The sequence below is a fragment of the Sphaeramia orbicularis genome, chromosome 6, assembly GCF_902148855.1.
Source record: "Sphaeramia orbicularis chromosome 6, fSphaOr1.1, whole genome shotgun sequence".
Taxonomy (NCBI): domain Eukaryota; kingdom Metazoa; phylum Chordata; class Actinopteri; order Kurtiformes; family Apogonidae; genus Sphaeramia; species Sphaeramia orbicularis.
The window spans coordinates 29142520-29159393 of NC_043962.1; the positions used below are offsets into that span (position 1 = coordinate 29142520).

Genomic DNA, 16874 nt, shown 5'->3' on the forward strand with positions numbered 1-16874 from the left:
GCTGTGTGGAACTTATTCACTGCAGCTGACAGGAAGAGTTCCACATGTGATATGTGCAATAAAGTCATTCTCCACTGTGATAACACCACACATTTTAAAGGGGAATTATTTTATTATTTTTATACTCTTAAACTGTTTTATATTGTAGTTAGTTAATAGAAAAAAAACATGTTTATTTGCCTAAAATCTTTGTCCTGTGTTTTATCATAATCAACTAAAGGCAAAATCACAAAATTATTCAATGATCATGACATTTCAAGTATAACGTATCGGTATTGGTATTGGCGATACTAGCCCTGTGTCAGTGGCGGCTGCTCGTCTCTCAGACAAGGAAAGCTCATTGTCAGCTTACATTAAAAAAAAAAAGTCAATTTATTTAAACATAAATTCAGCCCTCTCTTCCTTTTTAAGAAAATGGTCAGTGACCTTATCGTACCAAGTAAACAAGAAAACGTTGAAATTATGTTAAATTGAAACAAGGAAGTACAATGAGTGTTTTATTTACAGTGCAAGAAATGAATAAGTAATTTCATAGTGGTTTCTCTCTCGATTTCACAGCAGAATGCGCAACGGTATTAAACTGAACTGTGTCAGTGAAGGAGTAGATCTCAAAATAGCTGTCAGTCAAATGGGATTCAGCCTTTCAGCTGATCCTCCAATCAGCACATGGAAGCTCAGCGTCCAGCCCAGCCGAGCTCCGCCCACAGCTCCATTCACCCCAAGACGCCGAGCGTCCCGGGGCGGGACAACATTGTGGCATTTATCCAATTACCATCCCGTTTTGAGGCAATGAAAAAAACTGTTAAATCAGTCCCATTGAAGTGCATGGATCTCGAGCGTATTCTGGCAAATGCACTGAGCAGAGATCGTATGAGAAAACAGAGACACGGGAATGTATGAGAACTGAACAACATCGAGTCTGTTGATTTGTGATAAAGCTGATTCTGAACGAACTCGTCTGTGAGATGAACGTGTTCTAACACATTTGTAGTCAATGAATTGTCAACACAACTGTACATATTTGACCATTTAATTTTCATCATTTTAGGGGAAGCCGAGCTTCCCTTGTAGTCTATGAGAAATCGCCTCTGCCCTGTATTTACTTGGTATCAGATCGATACCAAAATTCCCAGTATCGCCCATCCTCAACTCCTAAAGCTCTGAAAATCTGCAAGCACACTCTTCCTGCAGGAAATCATGAGGCATTAAAATAAAAAAGTATCCATTTGATTTTTATTTGGAAAATTAAAATAAAGTGCTTTTTTTATATACAATACAAAAAAGAAAAAAAAAACAGTAGTGATGTATGATACAAAAAATACAGTTCACAATATTTTTACATTGGCAGCTGAATTTACAAAACAATTTTACATAAAAACTCATTAATTACAATACATGTTGACAAGAGTCTGAGCAACCTGTACTGTCACGAAGAGGCCTGGCTATAGTGGTTCAGAAATAGAGCAGACGACGATACTTTAGGTTTCACTGTCAAGTTAGGAGTATTGTGAACCATGAAATAGTTTCGGCTTGTTATCAAATAGAAGCATGATCAGTACCTGCACATTTGACTAAATAACTGCCACTTTATATTTGTTCTGCACTCAGCAAATTTAATGTTCAGATGACAGCCACTTCACCAAAAGCTGCCATTTATTTAATGTGTGTGTGTGGTTGTTTTGTTTTTTGTTTTTTTTTGTTTTTTTTTAATTACACTTTTTTTTGTTTTATAATAACAGTCAAAGCGTGAGTCGTTCATACTGCATGATTGATTATAGCTGACCGGTCTTTAGAAAATTCACACAGAGCCATTGTTGCAGTGCCATTTACAAGAATGTAACATAATACTATACTTATCTATGTTTTAATATCTCAGAGTCAGCCAGTGGTTATTTATGTGCTACACTTTGAGGAATAACGTTAAGTCCCTGACTGAGGTTGAAACAAACGTAACAAAAATAAAATAGAAAAAACACCTCATGGGCACATACTGTACAACGCTGCTGACAGTATTGAATTACATGTATCCACTCCTGTTTCTGAGCGTGGCCAGTCCTTATAGCGTTTGACTCTACAGTACTACTACCTGGTTGGAGGCACGTCTCTTGATTTGTTTCCAAAGGCATGATCCACTTATCCCGAGGCGGATTTGTTATCAAATCCATAACCTGCATTATTCTAAGGCTTTTCAACATCATGTGCAAATCCTATGCATTCTGAGTCGAGCAGTGTGCCTTTCTGTGATTATTGTTTGTAGTGTTTTCAAAGTTCTTGGCTGCATTACAATAATTGTGCCGTACTCAAATAAGACTACAATACCAATATTGTAAGTTCAAGTTTCTCTGACACCCTGATGATAAAGTTTCATAAATTTGACTGATCAATTTTTTTTTTTTTTTTGTGAATATGAAGATGGGAAATTCTGTTAATTACAATGCATAATTCTTGTGTTTATTACTGAATGAACATGGAAATTATTGCTTTTATGGTAGCCTTTACACCATTTAAGCAAGCAGAGGGTTATTCTTCCATTCCTGAACACTCATAATTTTAATAAGCAGAGGTGTATGTTATTAAAATCAGATGATGAATAGATTAAGTGTTTTTTTTTTTTTTCTTTATCTCCCTTTGTAAACAGTTAAAGATAATTAAAATAAAACATCACAGAATGACAGTCTCTGTTAAAGAAACATCTGGACACATAATTATAATAAATATTAATGATCATTTATCATATTGAGATAAATCAGCAGCCCAAAAAAAATAACATTATCATACTGGACCCTCATGTCTTTTCATTTGTTTTAGTGATGCCAGACCTTCAGAGTTTCCCCCAATCCTACTCCATTAATGGCTAAAACTTCTTGCATACTTACAGTTTCAGTGATCGTGTGTGTGTGTGTGTTGGTGGGTGGGTGTGTATTTGCAGTGCCACAGATCCTATAGTAACTAACAGCGCCAACACCTTTGTGCTTACTCAGTGTCGAGGTGAGGTTTTCTCGGTGTTTGCCTCACTTCACATTATTTGCTTTGCATAGACTGCCTATCTCATGAAAAACAGTGTGATAATACCTGGAATGGGCCTTTTCCCTTTATCACATTTGGTGCAAGAAAACCCTTCCACAGAGGATCCACTATTAATACAGATACTGAATAACATCTATGTGTCACCCTGCATAATCATAATTGGTGTTTAGTGACTGAGTGGTAAGAGTTTCTACAATATCTGCCAAGGTGATTCCTCAGTTGTATTTTTCATAAATAATCGTCATTCTTTTTAATCTTAATGTAACTTTTCCTCTCTAAATCGTGTCTCTGTCCTTGCTGTGTTACATTTAATTACTGTGAATGCACTCTGGCTATCTACGCCTGCATGACAGGACATTTTTCCTTACTTGCCACTGAACCGTTGTGAGTGTTCACCTTGCTACAGTACAGTATATAGTGCATAGCCTCAGTGAAGGGTAGGTTCTTACCAGATGACAGAATATGAAAAAAAAAAAAAAACAGCAAACACTGTGTCAGCTGTTAGTGGGAACATGCCTGAACATCACTCTGCATTTCAAAGCATTACCAGTAAATTATATGGACGGACCGAATGGCAACGCTATGAAATTCAACAACTGAATCGTCGAAGCAACTTCTAAGCTTTCCATCCGCGAATGTGAAAGCGTCAAAAGTCTGAAGGCAAACCGAAAATTCAGTTTGCTTCGAATGCACTTGAATAAGAGGGAGTGACAGGAAAATAAAATGAAATGTACATGGACTACAGGGAAAGAACAAAAAGGAAAAAAAAAAGTGCAAAATCTGTGTTATGTTTCTCCACAAAGAGTCAGATACTCCTCTGTTTTTTTTTTTTGTTTTTTTTCTCCCTCTCATAGAGTTTTGTCTTTCTCAGTAAGTGCACTCTTTCCCCCTCGGTTTAAAACAAGTCACTCCACATAACATTAAGTCGGCCTCACACTATAGAGTCCTTAATCTCCGAACCCAGTCTCACTCGTGGCCGTGGGCATGAGGGAGAAATCTCTACATGACTTTCTCTGAAGTTCAGAGGTCTCTTTTCTGTCTCTGAGAAGCTCTTGCTGTTGTCGGGCGATGAGCACTCGTGTGGCGGAGTGCTGCAGATGTAGTTGTCATTAAGGGTCTGGTAGCCCTTATGATCTGACGCAGATGCAGTCACTGTGTTGCCATTGAGCGGTAAGTTCTCTGCAGGTTTCCCCCCTATTCTGGGTTTCTTCTGTTGGATGTTAGGGCATTCTCCCTCCTTGAGCATGGATTTCATGTGGTCGCGGTTCCTGTAGACCACAAATAAAGAGAAAACCACCAGGGAAAACGCCAGCAGGGCACACACCACGATCAGCTCGTTCCAGTAGGTCTTAGTGTTGATCTGCGGCGAGAGGGCCTTCCCAGGTAAAATGATGAACTCCTCCTGGGAGATCTGCGGCGTATGTGAGCGGCCTGTCAGAGTGGTGCTCTCCTGCTTGGCCTCTCCCCTCACGCAGTAGTTCGCCAAAAGCTGCCTGAAGCCTTCTTCCACCGACCAGCACTCGTAGGTTTCCTGCCTGTCAGCCTGAGCTACCACTACGAGCCCCCCCTCCGGACTGGGGTAATGAAAGTGACCTGCACTCTCACTGAATTCCCACTTCCTTTCAGCTAAATTGGAGCGCAGCTTGCAAGGCAGGACTTTGAAGGTGTTGGCTGGTATAATGATCACCTGGCATGAAGACATTCCTGCAGAAAGGAAGAGCAAAGACATAGTTAGTGGTACACGTACAGTCACGGAAAAATTATTACACTATCAAAAGTCATCAGAAAACAATGGTTATGCAATGAAGAACTAACTCCTGTGTGTATCATGTGACTAAAACAGACAGAAAAGAAAACATGGAATGCCTAAAAGCACTGTTTTTGTCAGTACAATGCCATAGCTATTGATGTGAGAACTGAAGTGATTTTGGTTATTATCAAGAAAACATGGAAAATGACTAGATATCAGCTCTGAAAATTAAAATCTTATGAGCTATTTTTGTTGTTATCATTATATTTGTCCAAACAACTGTACCTTTAGTTGTACCAGGCATTAAAATGAACAAGAAATTGGAGAAAACAAGGGTGGTCTAATAATTTTTTCCACAACTATAGTATTATATGAACATTAGCTGCCGGATATACAGGATATGTGCATCTAAACTGATTTTCAACATTTGCGGAGTTCATTTTAACATGTATTTCAGTACTGATTATGGAATTTAATTTAATTTGAGTCACTCCGAATACATATTACATGTACAATAAGTATAAAAACAAAAACAGTATGCTGCTTTTTCTGGTGAAAAGAATAAAAGCTATGTTTTTTTTGCCTGTATGTTTTATTTTTCACGGCATCAAGTTAGAGTGAAAACTGGTAAATAAAATGTGAATTTATAGCTCCATAGTAGAACACTTTGTTTTGTGAAGTGCATTCTGTAGATTTGCACCTAACTCTCTAAAATGCCACCAGGATGGGATGTTTGCACCTTTTCTGTTTCATACAACATTTAAAAAAAAATAGTTAAAGATTTAGTATATAACCATTGACCATTACTGATCAATTGAACGCGCAGCTTTATTGCCCATCATGTCAAATGTTATTATATCATAAAATAGTATCTGCAGGTTTGAGGAAGCTGAATTTCTAACTTTTTAAGATATTTTCCTCCTCTATTATCTTACTAAATAAAAATAACCTATTTTCTAATTTATGGTTAGCCGTCTTCCCATAAGGTGCTTAATTTGTGGTGATTTACATATTTATTATTATTTTAATATTGAAATTGATATTGCTATTTATATTGGACCACTTAATCTATGCTTATTTTGTGTGTCTGTAAGCTCATGGGGTGAGAAGCTCTTGTGTGTCTGTTGTACTGGTTGTGAAGTCTTATGTAATAATTTGTTATATGTTTGTATGTTTTTATGGGGCCCAAGATAAATTTCTACAATGTGGACAATAAAGATCTTTAGTCTCTATTTTTCAAGCCATTTTTGGTCAAATTTAAATTCACAAAACTAACAGTACAACAGGCCTCACAGTTATAGTAAATCTATGAAAAGTGGAGTTTACTTACGTGTAGGTGGAGGTTTAGCAAACCGTGGGCTAGGCACTGTTTTGTTGCAAATAGCTAATGTGTCTGCTTCATCCACATCCTGCTGCATCCTGTTGGTACACATTTAATCAGAAGAGGTAGAATATATTAATGTCAACCTTATCATTGTGTGTTTACAGAAAACTATTTGGATATTATTTCCCTGGGAGGTACATACTTGCTTGATGGAGACTGTCTGATATCCACACACTGCCTCCCGTTCCAGGCACAGTAAGGATCCCTGGAGAGGATGCACTCCCCACAGCTCTGATAATTACTGCAGTTAGCTACTGGGACCTCCACGAGTTCAGAGAAAGAGGAAACATAGAGCCGACCCTGTGGAGGAGAAAAGAGAAAGCAAAGACAGGAAGGAAATGCCCTAAATACAGTTAGTGGGTTACTATTTTCATCCAAAATCTTCCTTGTCTGACCCTGATCTAAATACAGCAAAGTTTGCTTTTCTTTACGTTGGTGAATAGGAATTTATTTAAGCTATGTAACAAAAGAAATGACCAACATTCAAGCTATGAAGCACCTCTAAACTGCTAATAAACTTGTCTCTTTTTACCTTCTCAGAGTCCAGTTCAATGTGTTGCACTGGTTGGGCGTCACGGAAAAGCACCATCTCCTCAATGATGTGCATCTTGTTTTTAACATTAATGGCTTTATGAAGTCTCCCATCATCTGCAAAAAATCCCAAAAAACAGTATTTGATGTTACAAAAAAACCATACCGGTGCATGTTTCCACCTTAATGTTGAGAAAAAGAAGATAAAAGAAGCTGATGGGTGTAAATGGGTGCACTGTGCCCCACCTGTGCCGATGAAGAGCACATTATAGGCCTTCTTCGCTGCCTGGACTCGATGGACGGCGATCTGAGTGTAGCGAACATTACGCTTCAGAAGGAGAGGCTGGCTACGGATCACATTGTCCATCAGGAAGTGGTCTTTGACAAAATTCAGCACCTTGTCCGGCATGTGCAGTGAAGAGGAGATTCCTTCCTCCCTTGCAGCATTGTTTATGCACTGAAAAAGCAACATGCTAATTTTACACAACTGATTTGCATATGTTTACTCACCGCACATGACAACACCATCTACAGCTCTACCTCTTTGTTTTACTGTTTTTTTTTTGGTTTCTACTGATTCCACTCTCATAAGTCTGCTAGGAAATGAAAGTGACAGTCCTGTGTAGGAAGAGAGGTGTGGAGTAACACTAGCTCATTAGATATCTGCTTCAGCCTTGATCTTCAATCAAAAATGAGGGTTGGATCCGGTGGCAGACAGAATCGTATGAAACCCTTCATGTAGCTGACATGACATGCTGTGCGCTGTCATATATGTGTCTCCTGGTTCTCTGGCTAATGGCAGCAGGCAGGTACTCACCGCTCCAGGCCGAGGCTCAGGGACCTGATGGTTGTAGGTGTACCACTGCTGGGTTTCTCTGTTGACCTCTCGGTATCGGCCATTAAACGCCTTCTCAACCTGGTCCATAGTAAAGGAACACACTGCAGAGCTTCCTGAAGCACCCTTGTACCTAATAAGACATAAACAAACACATCAACAACACTGACAGACTGATCAATACAATTTTATCCACATGAGGGGACAATTCAGGGCTACAGCAACAATAATATAACATCTAATAAATATACTGTATATAATAGAGTGGGTAGATGTCTGCAGGTGACACACGCATTTATTTAAAGCTTTTTGAGATAATGTTTGACTCTTCATGACAGCACTTCAGGTAACTATAAATGTAAATTGCTTATATACAATATAATAAGTGGTATATGACATGCTGTTGTGTGGCGGTATAGTTTTTATAACAACGTGATTAAGACACATCTTACATACATCTAGAACTTTCCATTCCCTGCTGTTCTGAAATATTACCATGATAAAAATGTTCACATCAGTGATTGACAATAATCATGATAAATGTCTAAAGGCTGTTTAAAGGTTAATGTTCTTGCTCCTGAATTAGAGTTGAAAAAACAAGATGATTATGTGTAGTTTACAGTGGTTATTTATGGTGAGATCATGGCAAATTATACAAAATAATATTGATTTCCCCAAATTTTATGACAGAAATGTGGATTTTTGACACATTAAAGCTTGATTCACACTTTGGAAAAAAAGAAGTTAAAACAGGATAAATTAATTTAGGTAAAAATGTTTAAGTTAAAATGTTAACAATTAGCATTAGAGCCAATTTGAATAATTTCTTAAGCTATTTCAGTTTAGTAATAACAATGAAAAGAGAGGAGACAGTATCCTTGCACGAATAAAATAAAAATTCAGGTTATTTTATACTAGAAACCAAAAAAGCTGAATAAAGACACAACATTTTAATGGTTTAACTACAAACAAGTAGCTTAATCTGAGTCCTTCTTGTTTTGAGATTCACATGTTTTGTCCTTAACCCATAAGGACCCAGTGTGACGGTTGTGGCAGTTCCCAAATGAATTTTCCTCCATATTTACCTTTACTATTTATCTTAAGCGATTTATCATAATTTATTGGAATATCATCTTCTGTATTTTGTGTTTTTTTTCAGCGCAATCAGGTATTTTTCTACATTTAATTTACTAATCAAATAGATGTTCATAAAAGCTCAGCATTAAGTTGAGGGTTATTATATCAAAACTAGAGAAAACTGAAGAAAAAGTGACTTTTTCACCAAAATATATCATTAACTGAATGTAAACCCAGTGTCTCCATCCACTGTCATTGATCCAACTCCATGGGTTTTACTGGTGAATCAGTGTTGTAGGAGAAGATGGTGTTTCCACATTCACTACAGAGTCTCTGAATGTCCAAATGGGTCATATCTGATGACCATGAAAAAATGACAAACTGTATTTTACACAAACTATTTACATGGATAAGTGGATCAACAGGGATTGAACAGTTTATATCAGTAGATGATTTTGGTAGATGGTGGATGTTTGCGTCTTTATGGGTTAAAATCAATTTAACATTTTGCTCTAAAATAATTCAGATGAATCCCACAAATAAGGAAAACTCTGTAAGATTACTGCAAACCATTATTTTTAAATACTCCAACATTAAAAATCCAATCATTTCCTTGTGAACTAGACTTGTGTGCTATAAGACCTATTGTCATATATATATTTAATGTTTAATTCTTATGTGCTCCGTGTAAAGCATATGTTGAGGTATCACAGCAGTCATTGTTGGTGTCTTGATAAGTCATAAGTTCTCACCACTGAGATGTGAAAACTCCATAAAACACTGTATTCTTCCAGTCCTCGGGGCTTGGAGTCAGCACAAACATGTCCTGGATAATGTTGAAGGGGAAGCCATCATCAGGCAGAGAACACAAGAGCTGGGCCTTCAGGAATGTTGTCCATTTCTTCTGCAGGACCCTCTCTCCTCCCATGTCACCCTGCAACAGAAAAAAAGTAGGTTTGGAGCTGTTTAACATATGGCCAGTAGAGGGCGCACCAACATAAGGCTTACACTGGCTGCTGTGGCAACTAATGCAGATGCTTTTACATGCACTGTTTGATACACAAGTGTGATATAATGGGATCTGACACGGTATGAAATAATAATGAACACAATATGGTATGTTTTTATTACGCTTCACATGTAGCATATCATACGGTTGTGATACCACAGCAGGAAAAGGATTCAGCTATATTTACCTTTTTCATGAGTAATAAGAACAGATAATACACGGTGCCCAAAGGTGGTGCTGTTTGAATTGACATAAATGAAACGCATTAACCTCCTATAGTCAGACCATAATGAGCTAAATCAATTGTGCCAACACAGATTTAGCCTGAGGCGGTGGACTCACAGGTCATTAAAACAATATACATCATCACAAGTGTGTGAGATAAAAAACACTTTGGGAGTTTTAAGGAGGAAATGCTTTTAGATCAAAAAGGTAAAAAGGTTTCCATCTTCACTGACAGGACTATTGGGATTTGATAGCCTTTGGCAGTGGACCTCCTTTACATGCAAACTAATTTGGTTACATAGATTGAACCTGAGGATTCCTGTGCAAATTGAAGCGTTAACGTCTTTAAAGCATATTGTGAAAGTGATGTGTGGACTGGACCCACAGTGTACACATGTGAGTTACAGGACTTATTCTGTGAAGGTGAATATAGAGGTTACCTACATCCAACACGAGCCTTTTCCTTTTTTTTTGTGTCAAGACCTGATATTAAAAGGGAGGATAATCTATAACTCTGACTACGCTGTCGACTTTTATCCATTATTCAAAATTTTAACAAAGATCTGATAAGGTCGGGCTTAGTTGTTAGTAATTTTTTAAGTATACAAAGTAGATGACAAGAGCGATATACTAAATGAGCTAAACATCATACACAAGGCTTCAGCCGGGCTTGCATTAGTATTACATGAATCAGAGGAAACAGCAGCATTGGATAGGGAGGGAAATGACACATGACCACCAGTGAGTTTCTGAAGCAATTACCTACAGTAGTAACCCCAGCAGATAATGAGCAACATACAGTATATTCTCTGGTTCTCCTGGTAGAAACTAGTCTTTAATTTAATTCCATTCTGTGCTTTAACTGATTTCTGAATAATTGAAGCAAATGCATCCTATTCATTAATCCTTTGTAAAAGCATCTCTTTCAAGGGCGGCTCAAAAAGCCACGGACACGGCAGGCAGTAATGGCTTCTTTCTAGGAAACCGAACAACCCTGCAAATGAGAACAAGTTTTGTTGTGTTTGATTTAAGGAAAACATTGTTTATCATTCCATAGCTAGCCTCAATGAATGATCTGTATACTAAACACCTGAAGAGACAACAAAGAAGAAGGCAGCACCAATATAACGAGTCAGATAAAGGCTTTAAAGAGGTTGGGGTAGGATTAGACTGAACATATTCATGCATAATCAGTTAAACTGACGCATCATTGAATTGTTTTTTTTCTTTATATTATATATTACACACACTTAGGCTTTTTACTTTTTATTTTCAGCTCCATATCAAAACACAACAGACTGATATTTTTTTTTCTCTTTTAACTGCTTTATCAGAAATATTGCAAGAACATAAAAAAATAAATAAATAGCAGGCAATGACTGGCTGAAAACCAACCCTGTGATTTAAAGCAGGAGTTCCTGGTTTCCTGAATTAAAGTATGTATGCGGAAGAATGAATGAAGTATGAACAAAAGAATGATACTGGCTCTCTCTTGAGAAACCTAAAAGTTGGCGATTAGCAAGAACATTTAACCAAAGTATGCATTTGCAAGTTTAAAATGATTTTTAAAATCCTCGCTGCCCTCAGACTACAGCTTTAACTTGTCATATTTTGTCTGAGGTGAACATCAAACTGTCAACTGGCGTTTCTCTTTTTCTTTGAACTCTGATAAATGCGATTCTCTTGACACAGAGACAGGCTGAAGTCTGATCTGCAGAGCTTCTTAGTAACCTTAATGATGGTTACAGAACTCAGATGACCCTAAAAGTGTGTATTTTACTTCGAAAGCACAGAGTTAAGCATTTCAGCAGGTGATAATCCCCTTCTGTGCACGGATCTTGTGGTACAGTAATCCTAATTTTTTTTCAGCTGGCTACTGAGCGCTGTCTTAACACAAATATTTGGAGAAACACGATAAGAATTGAGGGACATGAGGGTCTAGAGAAAAAGAATCAAACATAGGGAAATATGCCAGAGGAATGTTTTTCTGTAACTAGAGCTTCAGCGTCACTGCCCAGAAGGACTTTGAGCTATACTCGTCATATTTAAGCTGTAAGCAGCTTTCAGAAAAGAACGTATACGTCTGTACAGCAGCACATACTGTACACAATACGCATGTGAAATGCCCAAAAACAAACAAACCCCCTTTTGGTCTGACAGATTCTTATCACAGGGGAGGGGGCGTCAGGATGTGTTGCTGAGGGGTGAACTGCCCCTTTAGACCGACTATCTGCCTTCAAGCATCACTCACCTTACACACGCGAGCGATACGTGACACAATGGTGTTGTCAAAGAAATCAAACTCCTTTCCCGCTTCACTGAAGAAGAAGTAAATCTTATCATCATCGCCCACAAGGTTGCCCTTAGGCAGGCTCTCCTGTATGTAGGCAGAGCCAACAAAGGCTGGGTCTGGAAAGAAAAGCAACACAAACTTGAGTCCTGACATCCAGGGATTGACAGCCCCATTTTAGCTGTCATGTGCACACCAAAAGGAAAATCTAATTGCAGCAGAAAAACATTTTTTTTTTTTTTTATCTACATTATTATTGTGACAGTGTCCAATATTAGATTCTTCCTTTATTATATCTAGCACAAATGTTTAAGAGTGTCATGATAACTGGTTCTGGCTGATGTATCAGATGAGCAGGTACACCAATTTTATTTTCCTGTAAGTTATGAATTCTTCACATGCTGCCATACTGTAGCAATGCAGAAACAACAGTTGCAGACAGACATTTCCTCTGTTTGAGCTTCTCATACATGTGTAGACAGTGTTTTATCTCACAAAAAACAATTGTTAAAAATGGTTTCTGAAGAGAAGATTTGTAAAAACTCCACGTATATGTCTCCATGTATACAAGGAAAATGAAATTAGATTAAAAACAATAACATCACACTCCAATTTATTTTGGAATGTGCATCTGAAAGGTCAAATATGTCATATCAAATCAAATCAAATATATACATTCATATCGTAGCATATCATAACAAAAGTTAACTCATGACACTTTTTTATTTAGAGCTGGTCTAAACCAGACTCGTAATAAGCCAATTCATGTGTCATTTAGGAGTAAAAGTCACTGGAAAGACACATTTCAGGACATGGTGAAATTTACATAATATAAAAAATATAATTCTATAACCCAAGATAACACTTTCTGAATGTTTGTACCAATGTATAGTTGTTTTTTTGTTGTAGAGTGGAGATGATTTGTAAAAAGAAAGTCATGTGGATAAAAATTGTTTTAAAAGAATGGTGTGGGAAAAATATCCATATTAGTGTGGATAGGGATTAAGTTCTGTTTTAAATTCCAGTTTACACAATAAAATTGATTCCATGCAGTTTCTTTATACTTCATACATTGCATCATATTGTAGAGAACCAAATGAATAATGCAACAAATACAAATTAAACACAATATTCTACTAGAATCTTAGAAAAACAGTGATAACAAGTTGTGTTCATACCACCCAGCACTACTAGTATATGTCATTCTTATTAAATGAAAATATTTTATCAGCTGGTGGACTGTACCTTGAAGCCAGTTCAGGGAGTTTTCTGTTTTGAGAGCAGTTCCTTGGCTTAGAGTCTTGTAAATGATGGGTTCGTTTCCTTGGAAATTACTCACTGTACCAGCGTACAGCTCTCCATCTGCAACACAGTGAAGAGGACCCACATAATCAGTGTTTACCACAAGAAAAATGGGCTTCTGCGTCATAACCACTAATGAAATCCAGAGATTTTGCCCCGATTTGTCTCCATATCAAACATGAGGATCTACTTATGTTATAGGTTCCAGTGATCGTTCTGACAAAGCTTGGTTTTATCAGACCTACCAGCCATGATGGCCGTGGACTTGTACTCAGGGTTGAAAGGGCAGCGGCTTCGGCCATCCTCTGTTACAATTTCACCGTTGTCACTCTTGACGAGGGAGAAATCTACAGTGTTCTGAAGGAAACAAACACACCAGAAAATCTCAGGTTTAAAAGAACACTGCAGCAGGGACCTGCTCTCACAGTGACCGATGTCGGTCCCTCAGTGAAAATGTTCGTCAGTCATTCTGCGGTGAAAGTTGAAGCACAGGTCATCTCAGTATGTTTGTTTTGGGCTGTTCCAACAGGCTTTAAAGCATCAGGAGAAGAGGACTGAAAAAGGGATATGTTCTTCCTATAATCTCATTACATACATTAAATATTTTGATCCATCTCCTCTTCACTGCAGGAGATAATAAAATAATGTACATCATATTATATCTATATGGATAGCATCAGCCAGACTGCTAAGTGGGTTGAGAGGCAGGAAGCAGCCGCACCTTAGATTTCAGACGCTTTTTCTCCAGAATCTAATAAATAAACACCACATATAAATTCATGCACCGGGGGAAATCACCTGGTCTGAAAAAGTGATGTGCGCTGAATGATAAAATAAAGACACAGCCTTTTTTGATTCTCATTAAACAAGACATACGCGGGTTGGGCTGGAGACCACACATCCTGTCGTTGTAAGATATATACACTTACTATGTATGCACAGATGGGGCTGAAGGCATACGTTCCACACACGTACAGATGAGTGCTGTTCATACGAAGTAGAATCTTGATGTAGTTGAAGCAATCAGTCTGTATCAGAAATACAAAGAGCATAAAAACCGTGCACATGTACAAGAATATTTCACTTTCAGTACGAATGCAAAGTAAGACAGTCAATTTTATCTTTATATTTAAAGCTGATCATTACAGGTGGTTTTATTTCTATTTTACAAATAGCTTTATAAAAAGTCAAGACATTAACTGGACAGAAATGACAAATTATGTGCAGAATAAACACAACAGTCTAACTAAAAGTTCCAAAAGATTTAGCTGTTCCACCACTATTTTAAATCACGGTAATATTTCTAATTAAACAGACATTTCTCTTGGTAGTGTTTTTCCTCATGGGCTGAAGCTGAATTAATAATTGTGCCTGTGTGTTTGGATCTTAAAGTGGCAGTGGAGAAGGCTATTAAAAGAAAGTGAGGAATAGGGGATGAGTTTGTCTGAAGGGAAGGGAAAAATCCATTGTTGAAGTGGAAAGTTACAACTTCACAGGAAGTTTCCACGGTTCTGCCCTGGGTCTTTTTCCGAGGCGCCAATGAACAATGGTCAACTTCACCAGCGAGGCAAACCTGCAGTCATGTAAATAATGTTTGAGCCATCTGAGTTTAGCGATGAGCTGTGCAGCTTTTCGCTCACCTTCAGGTCTTTGCCTTTGAAACTGCACTCGTCTCTTTTTCTGTCAGGAGTGCTCCATGTGAGCTGTGGGAAAGAAACACAGTCAGATCCAGTAGGTGTTTTACATTCACTTCAGGGATCATATATTTATATATTTATATTCATATTGTGCCCCTGGGATCCCATTAAAACTACATTCATTTCAACAGAGTATAGTGTATAAGGGACTATAGTTTATGGATATGTATTGGCTCTTACATTTCTTTGTAACTTGACTGCGCTGATATCACTGAGGTTCAGAGCAAAGAGAGTTTCTCGAGCACCGACATACAGCTTGTTGTCTTCTTTACTGAGCAGGAGAGAGGTAAAGTTGAAAACCCCGTCGACTGAGAAACTCCTGGTTGTCCTCTCCTTCGCATCTTGACAGAAACAGATACAAACAAAGAGGAGAAAAAAGGTGTAATTCATTATTTAATCTGTCCATGTTGCATATAAAGTCAATATCCCACAGGGTATTATGACCACTGAAAGCCATTACATGCTGCTGTAGATAGAAAATGCATCAAGGCACTTGACTATGCAAATGAATGCATGCTTTTTTTTTTGAGTGTCACAAAATATAATGTACACCACAGACATTTTGTCTTAATTAGAAACACAAGCACGTTGACTCTCTCCTGACAAGAGTTCGTTTCCGATTTTTGATGAGAACTACACAGCCCAGAAGCCTTTCATGTTTTAATACTGATTAAAACTGATGCTCATGACTTTAAATTCTGCGCATTACTCAAGTCTAACTCATTTGACTTTGCAGGACTGTATACCTGCTGCACTAGATCAGTCTTAAACAGCAAAAATTAAAAAGGAGTAAAAACTGATTACATGAGAGAAGCAAAACCAGAAGAAAAACCGACACAAGAGGGAAACATCTCTTAAAATTTCTGCAGAAAGTACAGAGATTTGCTCCGACCACATTAACACCTCCTTACTGAAGTCAAGGGTTAAATCATCAGCTCTCCAAAACACTGCTCGGATTCGCAGTAACCTGGAGGTCCTTACTCCTGGCCCAGTTTGAGCAGCGTGCCTTAATTGCATGCCAGTATAAACAGAAGGCAGGGAACTGATGGAAACTTAAAGTGGCTGAAGCGTTGATACAGGACCTTTGCCCCTGTAATTTGACGAACGCAGAGTGGAGAAGTGAATAACAGTTGAAAGAACTAATTTTAATACACTGCGGCACTCTTATGTTGTTTTTTAATAATGTGATTTCACATTTGTAAAGCAATGATGTTCTCTATGATTTATTTATTAACCTTAAAAATATAAAAGTCACAGTCAGACGAGGCAATCTGCAATAAAAATAAGGTAATGCATTATTATATTATGGCACAGTTGATTCAGTCTTATTATTGTTAGTAGACCTCACAAGGCAAATTGTACTTTTTTTTTTCATTTAACACACAAGTTTGGTGGATTGGTGCTGGATTAAAAGCATGGATAATAATTACAATCATAGCACTTTTCTGCATAAAACTAATCCAGTCCAGACAGAGAAGGATGTCATTAAGTTATAGTGATAATAAGCACTATACTATGTGGAATGTATCTTGCAGGACTTGTGACCTGATATAACCTCACCTCGGTGGGTAGGTAGAGGAGGTTAAGAGACTTCCTCTCCCCTGGGAAAACAACATGTTAATAGCCGCCCATCGCCACGGCAACAGAGAGCCGTATTGTAGTTAAATCTGTCCGTAAAACCACAGGAGGCTTTGCTCTGCGTACTGTACATGAACCCATCGGGGCTGTTCTCTTTCCTTTTCTCTAT

The 16874-nt window shown here is 37.9% G+C and overlaps 1 protein-coding gene across 1 annotated transcript in view; it reads right to left on the reverse strand.

Annotated features, from left to right (window-relative positions):
- Positions 1–1674: 1674 nt before the first annotated feature.
- sema4ba (sema domain, immunoglobulin domain (Ig), transmembrane domain (TM) and short cytoplasmic domain, (semaphorin) 4Ba) overlaps positions 1675–16874 on the reverse strand; it is a 40017-nt gene continuing 24817 nt past the window's right edge. The window contains exons 3-15 of the mRNA XM_030137185.1: positions 15308–15468; positions 15071–15133; positions 14360–14458; positions 13676–13787; positions 13374–13490; positions 12090–12247; positions 9357–9538; positions 7510–7660; positions 6939–7149; positions 6694–6809; positions 6304–6461; positions 6108–6196; positions 1675–4731 (exon numbers count right to left, since the gene is read on the reverse strand). Of these exons, the coding sequence (XP_029993045.1) occupies positions 3959–4731; positions 6108–6196; positions 6304–6461; positions 6694–6809; positions 6939–7149; positions 7510–7660; positions 9357–9538; positions 12090–12247; positions 13374–13490; positions 13676–13787; positions 14360–14458; positions 15071–15133; positions 15308–15468 (2390 nt within the window). The 3' untranslated portion in view covers positions 1675–3958. The remainder of the gene's footprint in view (positions 4732–6107; positions 6197–6303; positions 6462–6693; positions 6810–6938; positions 7150–7509; positions 7661–9356; positions 9539–12089; positions 12248–13373; positions 13491–13675; positions 13788–14359; positions 14459–15070; positions 15134–15307; positions 15469–16874) is intronic.